At 32.6% G+C, this 17,509-nt stretch overlaps 1 protein-coding gene across 1 annotated transcript; it reads left to right on the top strand.

Annotated features, from left to right (window-relative positions):
* Window positions 1–5,466: 5,466 nt before the first annotated feature.
* LOC145308577 (uncharacterized) lies at window positions 5,467–16,838 on the top strand. The gene is made up of 13 exons (XM_080150278.1): window positions 5,467–5,536; window positions 8,857–8,933; window positions 9,284–9,349; window positions 9,926–10,038; window positions 10,579–10,660; window positions 11,440–11,548; window positions 12,178–12,279; window positions 12,690–12,738; window positions 13,156–13,254; window positions 13,678–14,369; window positions 15,101–15,318; window positions 15,653–15,757; window positions 16,685–16,838. The coding sequence occupies exons 1-13, from the start codon at window positions 5,467–5,469 to the stop codon at window positions 16,748–16,750; spliced, it is 1,848 nt and encodes a 615-aa protein (XP_080006404.1). The 3' UTR covers window positions 16,751–16,838.
* Window positions 16,839–17,509: the final 671 nt, after the last annotated feature.

The following is a 17,509-nucleotide window of genomic DNA, read 5'->3' as shown; positions in this document are numbered from 1 at the left end:
TAACTGTTATTATAATTTACCATTCATTTCACCAAAACAGGAACTAAAATCTGTTTGGATAAAGAAATCCCTTATCCCTGATTTTTGCACAGAAAAAAAGTGAGATCTGCCAACAGAGGCAAACAAACCAGGGATAAGACAATGGCCAGTAAACTGATGTAAAGTATATTGCCAATGATAGTATACAAAATTACCCTTCTGTAGATTAAAATCATTGATTGAAACGTTTGAACATTAGACATTTTTAAACTAACTAATCAAAATTCAGTACAGGTCTTCAAGGTTTTTAACCAACGAACAAGATAACTTAGTTATAAAACTTATCCCAAAAGAAATCACACCTAGAAAAAATTACCTCTCCATTTTTTCCTTTTTTTTTTTTTTAACTTAAATTAAAAACTGGGGTGGGGGTCACCTTTCCTTGCCCATAGATGCTTCTAGGGGCGTAGCCGCTCGTTAAACAAAAAGTAGGAACGAAATAAAGAATAGTTATTTCTCACATCGTATTATAAACGGCTTTCCGCGGATATAGAATGTACAATTATAAGATTAAAACTAGTTTTTTAGCCCCGAGGTGCCGAAGGCACCGGCTAAAAAAACTGTTTTTAATCTTATGATTGTATATTTTTATATTCGTAGAAAGCTGGATATAATACGATGCTAGACATAGTTTTTTCGTATGGATGAGAGCCGGTTCCTATCCACCGGATTCGAATGAATGCGAGAAAAGAATCTATCCTAGGAATATAAATTTATTTTACAATGGTTGACCTCATAAATGGAATTTTCTTTAATCTTTTTCTTCTGCTCTGGCTTGGCTATTTTATACCATGGATCTAAAGGGATAAGACAATCGACGACTAATTTATGTACATCACCAATTTTGATACACAAAATTACCTCTTCTGAAGATTACAATTAGTGGCTGAAACGTGTGTAAACTCAACTTAATGAATCATTCAATCAAAATTAATTAAATGTCCCCAATTAGAATAGTTATTTCTCGCATCGTATTATAAACGGCTTTCCGCGGATATAGAATGTACCCGAAGGCACCGGCTAAAAAAACTGGTTTTAATCTTATGATTGTACATTTTTATATTTGTAGAAAGCTGGATATAATACGATGCTGGACATAGTTTTTTCGTATGGATGAGAACCGGTTCCTATCCACTGGATTCGAATAAATACGAAAAACGTTATTATAAACTTTGGGTCTTGTGTAATAAACAGCGCATTGTCCCCCATATCTCGTATTTTATATATTAGATAATCGATGCTATAATTATATTTGGTTGTTGGTATGTTTTGCTCTGCAACAAAACAGAAAATATGACAAAGAAATATTTAGAAACAGAAAATCATTTAGAACAAAAAAACGAAAAAGTTTAAAGCTTAATTATTTCTAATCATCATAACAATTAAAAAAAAGAGTTTAATAGAACAATTACTTCAAACTAAATTGGTATAAAGAAAGCTAATAGATCTAAAAAAACCTAAATGTAGAGAATCTTCACTGTTAAAAATAATTAAAAACAAACTCTTTTTATATTAAAATAATTCTATAACAGTACTTAGAGTTACATATTTTTAATTAAATTTTGAGCATAACATGTTTTTCTTTTTCTTCAAGGATTTTTAGGTTTAATATAACAACGACAATTATGCGCATAAATAGCACAGCAGTATAAAGCACATAACACTGAAACAGCACAGTAAACTGAACATAGGAATTCCAAAGTTGTTTAATGCTCAACATGTCAGGAAGGGAGGCTATTTATTACATTAGTCCCCAAAGTTATATAATAACGTTTTCTTATTTGTTGGCTCCACAATATTTGAGACTTTTATTAAATTTTGAATCGTTGGTACATTAAGTTGGGTGTCCAATCGTTTCAATAATTAATCCTAATCTACAAAAAGGGTTATTTTTTGTCTCATACTTGGGGGTGTACATCAAAGGACGAAAATTCAAAGCAAGCTTCTAACAAATAATTGCCATTATTTAGTATTAGTATTTTCACTGGTCGCCAAACAAAGGTGTCTTTCAGCTTTTAACAAAAATAATTCAGGTATGACTACTACCATGTATTAGGATGCCAGAAATTTAAAAGAATATTCTGATCCGCTACTTCTTGGGAGAAAATGCAGAATTTTTTTTGGCCGATTTTTACTACTATATTTGATAGATTATTGTACATGACTCAGAAGCTAATATTAAAAAATTCTTTTTAGTGGTTAAGGGTGCCAAAGGTGCTTAAAAACGGCAAAAATTGACACACATTCAGTCTGACGGATAGTACTTAGAATAGCTCCACCACTAAAATACTCTCGTAAGAAGAATATAAAAATAGGATTACATAGGTTTAGTAGACCGAAAAAGTACTCAGTTTTGAGAGATACAAGCACAAATAAGCAATAAAATACTGCTTCCTAAAGTTAAAATTATCTTTGTTTTCTAATATATGTTTTATTTTTGAAAAGTACAAAATACATACCGTACAAAATCGGACCCTGAATTATAAAGAATAGTGTGCTCATAACAAATCTATTATTTTTATGTGTGATTGAATTACTCTATCTACAATACAATAAAATGAAAGTCATGTCTAAAAAATTTCTTATGAAAAGCTTTGGGCAAAAAATAATATCATCGTTTAAATGAATATATTTATATTTTCAAACAATGAGAAATAAAAATTATTTATAAACTTTATAAAGATTATAGTTAGAAAAATACACTTTAAAGTTAAATAAAACAAAGGTAGTTTTAAAAAGGGATATTTTACATGACTGAATCTAAAGTGGTTTGATAACTTTATTGAAATTGCAATGGTAAAATTCATTCATATCATGGTAAAATATTTTTTTGTGTGTAGATTTTGTATAAAAAATAAATGTATATTGTATATACACGCAGGGAGTGAAAGTCAATAGGATATAAAATATTTCTTTAATCCTTTCTTTTACTTGAAATTTAATAGAGCGCTCCTTCATATGCATACTTTTCACATTTAAGAATTGAGGTCATCCCTTTATCCCTGATATACTTGTGTGTTAATAAAACAGGCATAAAGATAATGGTAAGATAATTGGTTTGGTTTTTATTTCTCAATCTATTTCTTTGACACTTTGTTGATGGATATATCTTATTATATAAAACAGAGAGGATATTTTGTCTGAAGCTTAAGATCTCAATAATTAATGAACTGATTGAGTTCTCCTTATTATTATTTAACTTTTAGATTTAATATATTGAATGGTTCTAGGCTATTTTTCTACCCCTTCTTTACCCTTTTGTTCAAAGAGCCTCTAGAAGCTAGGGGCACATCCGATAGTATTAAAAATAAGCAATAGTAAGAAGGACATTTTTAAGATAGCGTTAATTTATATTCATATTTATGTTTCGGTATTTCACATAGTGTCTTTATTGTCATAAATTAAAGCCAAATCGACATGATGCCAGATAATTACATTAACCTTATGCCCAACAGAAGCAAAAAAAGATGAACTATGTAAAATATTTGATATGCTTATCCGTATATCCCGTAGGGTTAATATGATTTGTGTATTGGGCTGATCTCTATTAGCAACCACTGACCAAGCCATTGTCTATGTAGGACTTGGATGGTCATACACATACACACTCACACACACACACACACACACACACACACAGGTCCCTCGGATTTTACTATGATAGGGGCAAAGAAACCAGATCAAATGATATAAAAGCCATTATTCTAGGTCCTAAAATCAATCAAAACGCCAGTTTCTAAAAAAATTCTTAAAATTAGGGCTTTTTGTATAAAACCAACTTAAAAAATTATGATGAATGTTTTTTTTACAGTGTTTTGTCCCTTACAACTCTGTTAAATTAGCCCTTTCAAATTCCTTTTAGCAAAATACAATTCTAAGAGAATTTTAATTTATAAGGTCTGGTTTTTATTTCTAACAAAGTAAAATTTTTAGGCTATACACACACACACACACACACACACACACACACTGACTATCATACCCATGGAAATTAGACATCATATATCAAAACTTTCCTTTATTCTATGTAAAAACACAATTAGTTCTAAATTATTATATTGATATTTTGTTTGTTATAACAGATTTTAGTGAATAATCAACTGTTTATAAATATGAAAATATTAAGTCTATCATTTTTAATTCAAATTTATCAGAAAGGGAGAGGATATTGGGCTGTTTATTGCACTAGTCCCCAAAGTTTTATAATAAAGTTTATTATTTGTTGGATTAACAACTTTGGGGCCTTTTTATTTTCATCGGTTGGTTCATAAAGTTTTAACCACTTATTGTAATTTACAGAAGGGGTAAATTTGTATATCATCATTGCAGATGTACATCAATTTATCGGCCATTGTCTTATCACTTTAGATCCCTGGATTTTATGATAAAAAGTAAAAAGCTTTGCACTCCTCCTGTTTAAATTGTATCCTATTATATAAACTGAAGCCTAAGATTTTAATGATTACTTAACCGATTGGGTTCTATATTTTTTAATACAAAGCCCTAGAAGCTAGTGGCGCAACATGTAGTTAATACATAAATTATTATTTTTTTGTTTCTCTATTAAGATCTCGCTAACTACTGAACCGATTGTGATCTCCATTAAATGAAAGCTTTAAATAGATTCCTGGAGGTTTTAGGCTGTTTTTCTTCCCCCTTCCCTATCCCCCCAACCTCCACACAATTCAATACAGATTACCTAGATGTCAGGAATACTTCAGCAAAATTAACATACAGACAAAGTCTAAAAAGCCTCAAAGAAAAGGAATATTGGACATCAATTTATCGGCTATTGTCTTATTCCTGCAAGCAACCACCATTATTTTTTATTTTCAAAAATTTATGTTCATGAGCCAAAAATACCATTTATGGACATTGATTGAAATAAAATATATCTTTTCAGATAACAAAATGTAAGTTTTATAACATATTTTTGAAATAAAAAAATATTATAATAATTATGCTGATGCGTAATATAAATAAATCTATTAGAAACTAACAGATTACTTATCATGAAATACGCCAACTAATAATAAAGGAATTAGTGAAAGAATAAACATCATTTGCTTTTTAAAGCCTATCACATTCAATCCTTATATTAAAGTAACATTATGTTTGTCTGTCTATTTGTTTGTACCGATGGTTCTCGCTAACCGCTAAACTTAAAGGGTTCCTATTTGCAGTGTAGCTTCACATATGTCCTGGTTCATAAATATTTTGGGGGAAGAAAATATTAAAAAAAAATGTTTAACTAAAATTTAAAATCAACCTTCAATTTTTTTTTTACTTTTCTTTTAAATCTAAAATAAAAAAGTGCCCCCCCCCCCCAGACATCTAGGGGCGTAGCCGAAAGAACAAATATTTTAGTTAGTCTAATTTATGTAGGTATAAATCAATTTGTATTATAATTACATATTTTAGGAAAACATGACGTATCAAGGGAAAGTCTACTTTTCATTGCTTCTGCTTTTTATTCAACAATTTTTTGTTGTCCAAGGTAATACTTTTTTTCCAGTGTGGCTTCGAAACCGATTAATATCCGCTGGATTAGAACCGATTCTAAGCAATACTGAAAAATCGTAATGTAACGATTCATATTATATCCAGTTTTCAATGAATTAAAAATTTAACATAAGATTAAAACCAGTTTTGTTCATTTTTATATTCGTGGTAAGTTGTTTATAATACGATGCGACAAATAAATATTCTCTAACTTGACAGTTAGCGCGTTCAAACAAAATTATCATATTGTTTTATATATTTTTCATACAAATAAATCTATGATTTATCACTTTCCAATAGGGACCAACAAAAAACAAATTGATTATTTTTTTCTTCATTTTTTACTTTTCTCTCCGCTGAGTTTTAAATACAAAATAAAACTATGATCAAAACTTCTTGGATTAGGTTAGGGATACATGGTATATTTTCAACCGACTAGATGACCAATGATAGGCCATTATACATTTTTATTGACCAAAATGGTAAAATCATTGGCCTATCATTGGTCATTTGTATTGTATGACAAAATTCTTATTATATGCACTATTCACTCCGCCAATTTCATTTTAAAAGTTTCACAATTTTTAGTTTGCTTACATCAATGTAATTTTGTAATTTGCTCTAATTCTATTTCATCAAAATTGAAATACGCATGTAATCAGAGGGGAAAATTGAATGACATTATTTTTATCTAATTTGTAGTAAACCAAGTTTCAAATTTAATATACATGTTATTTAGAAACACTTTTGATGATAAATTGTGCTTATACAAATCAGAGGTGGATTCTTAAAAAACTATTTGGCACACTGTCTAACTAAAATCAGTGATGCTCGCTAAAAATTAGGCGGGAATAATTTTGCCTCACTGCGAGCCTCACTGACTTTAGTAAGCCAGATAGCCCAAAAGTTTTATAAGACCTCAGTTTGTAGATAAAATAAGTTGTAATTTCTTTGATTCGATTGATTCGCTTTTAAAAAGAAGGTATTTTTTGCGTAATTCCGTAAATTTGGGATATTGGGTTGTGTCATTTGTTCAAATTAAGTCAAAGTGTTCTTAATTATAACCAAATGTTTCAAGAACAGTTAGACTTAACAAGAGCATTTGACTACGACCCAATACCCAACTTTACGGAATTGCACAAAAAAATTTCCGTTGTTTTTTCACTGTGTCAAAATTAAGTTTATAAAATAATATTCCTCTATTTGATCATTTAATATTCTTAACAACAGCAGTGCCTAAATTAAAAAAATATATTATTTGGATCATTTATCTTTTTTTTTATTTAACTTTGATAATCTTTCTTTTATAACTATGCGTGTGGAAATTGTCAGGGATCTAAAGGGATAAGACAATGGTCGATAAATTGATGTACATCCCCAATGTAATGCACAAAATTACTACTTCTGTTGATAACAATTAGTTTTTGAACGTCTTGACACTCAACTTAATTAACTTACCAATCAAAAGTCTCCAAAGTGAATAAGCCAACGAATAAGAAAATGTTAATATAAAACTTTGGGGACCAGTTTAATAAACAGCCCATTGACCCATCTCTCTCTGATACGTTATATATTATCTGTTAAAGGAAAGAAATATTCTGCACATCCTTACTTAATATTTACTTAGGAGGGAGGGGACATTGAGCTGTTTATTACACTAGTCCCCAAAGTTTTATAATAACGTTTTCTTATTTTTTAGCTTAACAACTTTTGGAAATTTAGTATATTTTGATTGGTTGTTTTAATGAGTTGAGTGTTCAAACGCTTCAACAACTAAGTTTAATTTACAGAAGGGTTAATTTAAGTATCATCAGTTTTGATCTACATCAATTTATCGGCCATTGTCTTATCCCTTTAGATCCCTGGAATATATACTTGATGTTTGAGTAATTTTGAATGATATTATATCTTGTGCACACCTGCTAGTTTCACATTATCTTGTAATGCAAATTTATACACAATGTGCATAATTGTACATATTATATTTTTAAAAACGAAGCTTTTCTATAATTAGGGTCGGCCCGTACGTCCGGAGTGGATAGACTTTTTTTTAAATTTAGACTTGTAAATTATGTCCTATCGATATCAAACTTTGCAGGATGATTCTACAATTTAGGTAGAAAGCGCAGCACATTATAAGCGTTACCATAAAGTCCGTACGTCCATTTTAAACATGATGATTTTTACAACAATTCTCAAGAACTAAAAAATGGTTTTAATAATAAATAATTATTAACATCTTACAAACCAAAGGAGTGCTTTAACACCCTTCCTTATTGTAACTTATTAACACTTCCTCTATGTGTATGTGTTAAGATCATAAATTTTAAAATTTGCTCAGTCTAACAATCCTCTAACAATCCTCAATCAATTTAAAGTAGTAAACTTTTTTATCTGCAGAGAAGGACCTGGAAAAAATCATCCTAAAAATATTTGTTTACTTCTTCTTTACTTAAAGTGATCAGGAAGCAAAAATAAGAAATATTTAGGTGCACTAAATGTGGATGGAAACTGGAGTCCCTGGTCAACAGTATCCATCTTCTGTATCAGGCAGGAAACTAACTAAGACATATATATCTAGGTGCACTAAATGTGGATGGGAACTGGAGTCCATGGTCAACAGTATCCAGCTTCTGTATCAGGCAGGAAACTAACTAAGACATATATATCTAGGTGCACTAAATGTGGATGGGAACTGGAGTCCCTGGTCAACAGTATCCAGCTTCTGTGTCAGGCAGGAAACTAACTAAGACATATATATCTAGGTGCACTAAATGTGGATGGGAACTGGAGTCCCTGGTCAACAGTATCCAGCTTCTGTGTCAGGCAGGAAACTAACTAAGACATATATATCTAGGTGCACTAAATGTGGATGGGAACTGGAGTCCCTGGTCAACAGTATCCATCTTCTGTATCAGGCAGAAAACTAACTAAGATATATATATCTAGGTGCACTAAATGTGGATGGGAACTGGAGTCCCTGGTCAACAGTATCCAGCTTCTGTATCAGGCAGGAAACTAACTAAGACATATATATCTAGGTGCACTAAATGTGGATGGGAACTGGAGTCCCTGGTCAACAGTATCCAGCTTCTGTGTCAGGCAGGAAACTAACTAAGACATATATCTAGGTGCACTAAATGTGGATGGGAACTGGAGTCCCTGGTCAACAGTATCCATCTTCTGTATCAGGCAGGAAACTAACTAAGACATATATATCTAGGTGCACTAAATGTGGATGGGAACTGGAGTCCCTGGTCAACAGTATCCAGCTTCTGTATCAGGCAGGAAACTAACTAAGACATTTTTATCTAGGTGCACTAAATGTGGATGGGAACTGGAGTCCCTGGTCAACAGTATCCAGCTTCTGTGTGAGGCAGGAAAATAATCAGGTACTGCCATCATTCACCTTTTCCCCCACCCAATTTTTACCTAATATAAACACCATTTATAAGGTCTTATAAGTAAAAGGCTTCTAAACTGAACATATTAGGGAAGTAAAAACGGAAACAAAATTGGAGGGCAAATGGTAATTATTTTTTTAGTTTAGTCAAATGCGCCTATTAAGTCAAGCTATTCTTAATTATGACTAAATGTATAAATATGAGATGATCAAAATTAAAAACAGTTCGACCTAATAAGCGCATTTGACTAACTAGTAACACATAACTTTACGGAAATTACACAAAAATTATTATACTATCTAATTCTGGAACATTTTTCATTGAATGAAACTATTTAGGAGTTAGTAGAGTGCGGTGGAGGATGGATGAAAAAGTACAGATCCTGCACAAATCCAAAGCCTCAGGTATATTTTTGTCATGAACCCGCAAACGTGGTTCAACAAGTAGCATATCCGCTCGGGGTCGGGGAGGTGATAGGTATGAATCACGTCATAACTAAAGATGTTGAAAAAGGTTCCTACTGCTGCTATGTTAGGTGCACGACATAGATAGTTAGAGTAGGGGGAATGCCTTGGTCCAAAAAATGCACAGCTCATTAGCAGGCACAGTTAGGACTTCTAAGACAATGGTTGATTGTCTCTTAGGCGAATGATCTTAATGTTTCAAGGTGCGCAGAAAGGTCAAGAACCCAAAGTGACATCAAGCTCCCTAGATGTCATCATAGTTCTCTCATACAACTCAAAAATAGCCATTTATTTAATCTGTCTACTTTGCAATAGGATTCTGGAGCTTAATGTCTTGTATTATAATTGGAATTGGTAATGCTTAATTAAAATTGATAGCTAAGGAGCAACATTACAACTCTACAGTATATATCTTCCCCTCCAACCTATCCTAATCTTTCGAATTAGTACTGTTTAAATACAATATTTACATCTTTGGATCTGTCTACTTTGCCCAAGCTTTATTTTCCTAATTAGGGCACCGGAGCTACATGTGTAGGGGATGCAGAATCATTTCAACCCTGCAACACCCATCCATGTCCCCTGCCAGCAGAGTTCATGTGGTCTGAGTGGACAGAATGTTCTGCAAGGTAAGTTAGCTACATTACCTGGACTTGTGACTGTCTCTTATTTCAAAAAAAAAAAATTTTGCCTTTTTAAAAAAATCTTGGTATTAGGATTTTTGAAACTTCAACCCTTGGAGATAAACATCCTAATTTACTCCAGCATTACTTTGCTTAAGATAGTTGAATTGTATGAAGTGAACGGCGTGAACGGCGAACACGACGGACATATTCAAGAATGTCTAAATTGTAGAGAAGCTTCGCTTCAATCCGAAATAACTTCGAGTTACTATATACACGTTTATTTATAGGCAAATTAAAACAATACTGATTTCAATATTTACATATTAGGTTGGGTTAAACAGAATAATACATAATTCCTTCCCTTTATGTATTTTGGAAAAGCAATGGGCAGAATACAAAAATAGATTGCATTTAAATTATCATAATGAATTTAAGCAAAAAATTAACACTACTAAGTACACTATTATTCAGGGGAGCATAGCTACTTTATAAGTTGACCTGTCCCGCTCCAATTACTGTCTTTATAATTTTTTTCTATTACAGATGTGGACGTGGATTGATGCGAAGATACCTAATGTGTGGCAATATTAGGAAAAGGTTGCCCAAAATGACTGCAGAGCATGATGTAAGTTTCTTATTATTAAATAGGGACTAACAAAACTGGTTTTAATCTTAAAATATTTCATTTTAATATCAACGGAAAGATATAATACACTGCGATAAATAACAATTCCTTATTTTAATTGCTGCTCTATAAAGTTTTATAATGTATAATTATGACATAAATGCATATCAAACAAAATAAGAAGACTTTAATTCAAACCACTAAATATAATTAATGTCTAAATGATTCTACAATCAATCTAAAATCTTTTATAATTTTCAATAAGGAACAGACTGTAATAAAATGAGGGATAATAACATCTATAAAAGCGAAGCTATGAAACAACAGGACAAACGAACAATAATTCTTGTGAAGTGTTAAAACTGAGTAATCACAACATAAATTTCTAAAAGCCGAAACAAAATTGTAAGTAAATTTGTTGAAAAAACTGCTTAAATACAGGATAATGTTTAAGGACATACTTACATTTTTACTTGATTATGGAGATGCTTCACTTTTAACATTGTAGTAACAGGAATCAGTACTAAAAAAAATGTTGTCAAAAAGTTAAAAATCAACATGCATAAAATGGACGAACATACATTCTAGATAATAGATTCTATGCCTACTAAATCGTACCTAATTATTATAGAAATTATCATTCAAATTCAACATGTCTAAAATAACAAAATGAGCTAACCGTTACTAACGGACGGACGGACGTATGGTCTGACCCCAATGACAAAAAAGCTTCTTTAAAAAAAAATTTAATAGTAAAAGAAAATTCTCATTATTTTTAGACCTTATCCCAACGGCCAGCTCAAACCTACGCGACTATACCGCCGACACGAGCACCTGTGGCCGCCACAACTGCAGCTGTGGCTACCACAGCTGGTGACAACACTACAGGCAAGAAAATTGTGTCAAAATATCAATGCATTTAAAAATATTATAAACTTGAAGTCATAGAATTTACGTTTTAAATTTTGCTAATATTACTTAATTGCTTATAAAGTATATTGCTTGGATGATTGCTTTGTAAATATTTTGGGGTAGAGTAGTGAAAAAAACACTTTTGCTTTCCCACAAAGTGCCTATTGAGCACTGTAATGACCCCCCTTATTTTTTGAAAATAAATTGAAAATTTTGGAGGTGGGTTTGTTTTCTCCTGTGTCTAAATGTAAGGGTGTAGCCAATACCTAATATAACCTAACCTTATCTGACCTAAAGTATTAAACAGATATTTCAATTGATATCAATGGGGAGAGGTTCTTTGCTTGACAAGGCACTTTAAGAGAAACTTCATCTGTAATTATGATCTACCTCTATGTTTTGTTATGCTTATATTTGAAACATTTTTATAAAGAAGAATGTATTTTTTTCGCGTATTTTCCATAAAATTGTATGTAACTTTATAGTCAAATACTCTTATTAAGTTAAGCTGTTCTTAATTATGACCAAATAATCAGTATACTTGGTCATGGTTATACACAACTTTATGGAAATTATGCGAAAAAAACTCTTTTATTTAAAATTAGCTGCTGAAACAACCACAGCAGCCGAGACAACTACAGCTGCTGGGACAACAACAGCTGCTGACACAACTACTGCAGCACCTGAGGGTTCTGGTGCAGGGGCAGGTAATCAAGGATCTAAAGAGAAAGGACAATGGCCGATAAATTGATGTACATTCCCAATGATTATAAAAAAAATTACCCCCCCTTTGTAGATTGAAATTAGTGGTTGAAACGTATGAACACTTAACTTAATGAATCAACCAATCAAAATTCACGAATGTCCCCAAAGTTGTTAATCCAACGAAACGAAAAAGAAAACGTTATTATAAAACTTTGGGGAATAGTGTAATAAACAGTTCATTGTCCTCTCTCTCTCTGGGAGCAATTAATAAAACAAACAGCAACAATTTCATATATAATTAACGCAACCTTTTAAAGAACATTATATTATAATACAGTAAAAAGATAAAATCTTTTTAAAAAAGCAAATGTTATGTTGAAGTGTGAAAACGGCTGATCTTATATTGTTGCAGGTACAACCGCAGCAGCTGCCGCAGCCCCCGCAGCTCCTGCAGCTCCCAGGTAAATCTTGAAAACACTGTGTAATTACCCTAAAAATCACTGTAACAAACTTGTTGAAGACTAAATAGCTAGTAATTCCCAATCGTATTAAATAAAGTAGTTGGCATTTTTCTGTCTGTATTGAAGAATCTCGCTAACCGCTAAATGGTTAATATAAGCTAAATGGTTCTCCTTTGCAGTGAACCTTCTTATAGGTATTGAGATGGATTTATGCTATTCTTTAAAAAAAATAAGTCAGGGTATGGTTTTAGGCTATTTTTCAGCCTTTATTTATTTCTTCGAATCTATAGCCCCTAGATGCTAGAGGCACAACCGCTAGTAAGATATAAACAAAAATTTCATAGGAGTGGATTGGGATTAACCTTTTAAAAAGCTTTCTATATAAAAATACCTGACATATTTATTCTGTTTGACCAGAGTTGCTAGCTGGATTGACCTGTGGGAGCTGGAGATTAGTGGGCCCTGCAGGGATCAACCTCCAGAAGAATGGGAGGAAAATGAAAATCAAACAATCAGGAACTTAGTTACCACTTGCAGTTTTGTTTATAAAATTCTATAACTGAACTTTTAATAAAGTGGTGAGCTTTATTTCTGAAGCTCAAGATCTTAGTAACTGCTAAACTAATTGGGTTCTCTGTTTTAGGAAAGCTTTACATATGAACTGTGATGTATTTACGCTTTTTTTTTTATAAAAGTCTTTGGGTGGTTTTAAGCTATTTTTCTAGTAGTAAAAAAGGGTTGTTTAAAATAATTAAAGGTTTTATAAATCAGTCTGTCAGGTACAATTAGCAGTATTGTTGTTTAAAATTCATGATTAATTAACGTGTAACAATTGAAGCAACTTTCAAACGTCCATTAAAATTATTTATCTAAAACTAGAGTAAACACTTTTAAAAGAATGTTTTTAAAACAAAACTTGAATGGTAACTATGTGTCCAGTAAATGTAATACCTGGCGGTACTACCCTGACTTTCCCTACCTGTGGAACCACACCAACTGTCCTGACCCTTGCCTAACCTACAAATGTCCAAAGTTTGCAAAATGTGACACCCTGTTGAGCACGGAAGAAGATCCGCACATCCGGTGCACCTGTCAAATGGGAACTGTAATGAAATCAGATAATAGCTCGTGTATAGTCCCCCCACCCACTACTCCTACACCAAGACCTATCCCCACCCTGCCAGCTGAGACTAAGGCGGTTACAGGAGCCGTTTCACGCACAGCTTCAACTTTGATCATTGTATTCTTATCCCTTACAATTGTAATTTTCCTGATTTTCCGTATTTTTGATCCTCATCGCGTAATTCAAATGTGTGAAGAAATTTCATTATTATGTGCACATATCTGTCTAATGCCTTCATTCCACGCTGATAAACCTATACCAGTTGAGTGTAGAGTAATCTCCATCTGTATCCACTACTTTTTCACAGTCTGCTTTACCTTTATGCTGCTGGAGGCTGTACACATGTACAGTCTGGTGGCCAGCGTCGTTAAGTCTCTGGGGATGTTGTCCACGAAGCAGAATATTATCGTGGGATGGGGTATTCCAGCCTTTATCATCCTGTTCAACATGTGCTTTGAATATGATCATTATGGCGCTGAGTACCACTGCTGGCTTGATATGGGCACAGGTAAATTTCAGGGAATGATTTTAGGAAGCAGCTTATAGTGCCTAATATTTTATTAGACACTTCGGTTGCTTCGGTTATTAGTCTTAGCCTTGACAGTTCCATAAATGGATATGGAATACATGGCCATATTGACATGGAAAAATACATCGTCAATTTTGGTTGCTAACATGGACCTCATTTATTGGTCAGTTCGTTCATCTAGTAGGAGGGGCGGGGTTGAATGGGTGTATCGTTATTTTAGTTAGCTGCAAGTATCACTTTATTAGATCACATAGAAGTAATATCCAAGTAATACTACAATAATACTTGCTTTTTTTACTAGAAATGTTAAAAATATTTAATAAACCATAAACAGACAGAGTAACCAATAACAATCAAAGGTTGTGATAGTTATTTATAGCATCATATTAAAACAGATTTCCGCGGATATCAAAATGAAAAGTTATTAAAGATTGAAACTAGTTTTGTTGGCCCCCGAGGAGCTGAAGGCCCGGGCCAACAAAACTGGTATTATAATTATGATTTTTTATTTAGTATTCGTAGAAAATTTTCAGTAACCGGTTCTAATCCATGCAACGGATATTAATTAAATGTTCAATGACATACTGAAATAAAAGGATTAGATGTCTGTAATTATTTTATGGTACTAATTTCTCGTAAAAACTCAACCATAATTTTATTAAAATCAAAATTTTAAACTAAGAATCCAACAGAATAATATTTTCCCTTAGGGTTGCTGTATGGACAATACCTGCCTATTGTGGTAATGGCAGTAGTCACCTTCGTCCTCATTGAGGCTGCTGGCGCTGCCGAGGACTACTCCCAGCTGTCCAGCTGTGACGAGATTGACAAGACAACTGCGAAGATCAGCCAGAGAACTCTGTTGATCATCCTGCCGCTGGTACTTGCCAGCTATGTTACTGGCACAATTGCGGAATATGAACAACAGGTAACCATGAGCTAGATAAGGATGATACAATCCAAAATTACTGATTTTATTAAAACAACCAAAATGAGTAAACGACAAAGCTTTTTAGTGTGGGGGGGGGGAGAGGGGTAATAATTTTTTGAACGATTTCTCATGTAAGGGTGGTCGTACCGTCCCCCAAATAGTTATAACACTTCCCAGGACCTATTAGAAGCTTCCCTATCAAGGAGATCAATATCGGTTGGCGATATCCTTCGGTAAAAACAGACAGATAAACACACAGACAAACAGACAGACGAACAGACAGACAAACAGACAGACAGACAAACATCCTGTTACTTTATATATATCTTAGGTACCATTGTATGGTACATTCACAATCCTGAACGGTGTGGTTGGAGGAGTTATCTTCTTTTTCCATATCACCAGCCATCCTAAAACACGGGCACTCATGTCTAAGGTAAAAATCCAGAGATGGATCTTTAAATCATTTTAGTTGTGAGCCAGATCGGGGTGAGCTAACTTTCCACTAATGAGGCACAGCATTTTATGAAATGCCGCGCTGTGATTGGCTGAAATTCGGCTCACCCCGATCTGGCTCACCACTAAAATGATTTAAAGATCCAGCTCAGGTATCTAGAGGGGTAAGACAATAGCCGATATATTGATGTACATACCAAATGATATTTCACAAAAATAACTCTTTAATTAGTGGTTGAAACGTTTGGACACTTAACTTAGTAGACCAACCAATCATAATTCAATGAACTTGGGGACAAGTATAATTAACAGTCTAATGTCCCGTCCCTCCCTGTAAAAATCAATATGCCAGGTTTCAAACCTTTAAGAAGAAGATTTAGTATAGCCTATCATATTAGGTGGTAAAGGTTTTTGTCTGATGGTTAAGATATTAGTAACTACAATTGGGTTTTAGGTTAGCTTTTCATAGGTCCTGGAAATGTTTTAGTCTATTTTATTTTTAGTTTTAAGATATTTTTAAGCCCTTTTTTGCCCTATTGAATAGGGGCGTTGTCGCTAGTAATATATTTTTGCAATATTATGTAAAAAACCTTTTTAGTTACTCTATAAATACGTCTGTAATAAATTTAAAGGAAAAATGTTGATTTCAACACCTCTATTCAACTTAAACAGCTTAAGTTTCATGAAGATTCCATGTTCCAATAGTCCGATTGTCTGTTGCTTTAAAATGAAATAAATATCTATCATTAAAAATTCTAAAAGGTATTTGATTTTTATGATTTATCGCATATTCTCTATATCTATATTTTTCTTTTTTATGACAACTAAACATCTGCTCACTTAGCCCATTTATCCATCAATGCATTTCTTCCATTTACTTATGGATGTTGACATCCTTGTTTTCTAGATAAAATCTAAAATCTGTGGAAAGAAGGGAAAAGAAGAAGAGGTAGAAGAAACAGCTGAAAAATAATTATGTAAAAAAACCTAACCTAACAGTTTTTAAAAATTATAGTTCTAACTTTCTGTATATGATTGACAATAAATCTTATATATTTAAATTTTAATATCTACTTATTTTCAGGAATCTAAAGGGATAAGACAATGGCCGATAAATTGATATACATAATACAACTCTAATGATGACGCACAAAATTAACCCTTCTGTAGACTAAAATGAGAGGAACACCCAATTTAATAAACGATCCAATCAAAATTCAGTAAAAGTCCCCAAAGTTGTTAGGTCAATGAACAAAAAAAATTATTAAAAACTTTGGGGACTGGTGCAAAAAAAGCCATTGTTCATTCTCTCTCTAACTTATTTTCGTGTCACTGCTATTCTACTGTAAGTTTAATTGTCGGTCGGTTCGTCAAACAATAAATATTTCTCATACTATTTATGGCTATAAAAGTAATCTTTTATTAATACTTTCTTATTTTTTTATTACAGACAATAAAAGGTAAAAATATGATTAACTTATCCGAATATCTAGAAAAGGGATAAAGATTCATGACAAACATTTTTAACCAATATTTATCAATAAAAATATAAAACAGAATTATTTTGGATACATACCTATTCCAGAACATATTTCTGATTGTTTACTATAAAGAAATAAAATAAAATTCTTGAAGTATTATATTTTTATGTCAAATGAAATATCTGTTTGTTTACCAGCGGCTACGCCTCTAGGGGTTCGTGAAAGGAGGGAAGGAATTTGGAGAGTTCGAC

Source organism: Acartia tonsa, chromosome 2 (assembly GCF_053477335.1).
Source record: "Acartia tonsa isolate MP-2025a chromosome 2, ASM5347733v1, whole genome shotgun sequence".
Taxonomy (NCBI): domain Eukaryota; kingdom Metazoa; phylum Arthropoda; class Copepoda; order Calanoida; family Acartiidae; genus Acartia; species Acartia tonsa.
The sequence above is the reverse complement of the archived record's forward strand: the minus strand, read 5'-3'. Positions and strand labels throughout refer to the sequence as shown.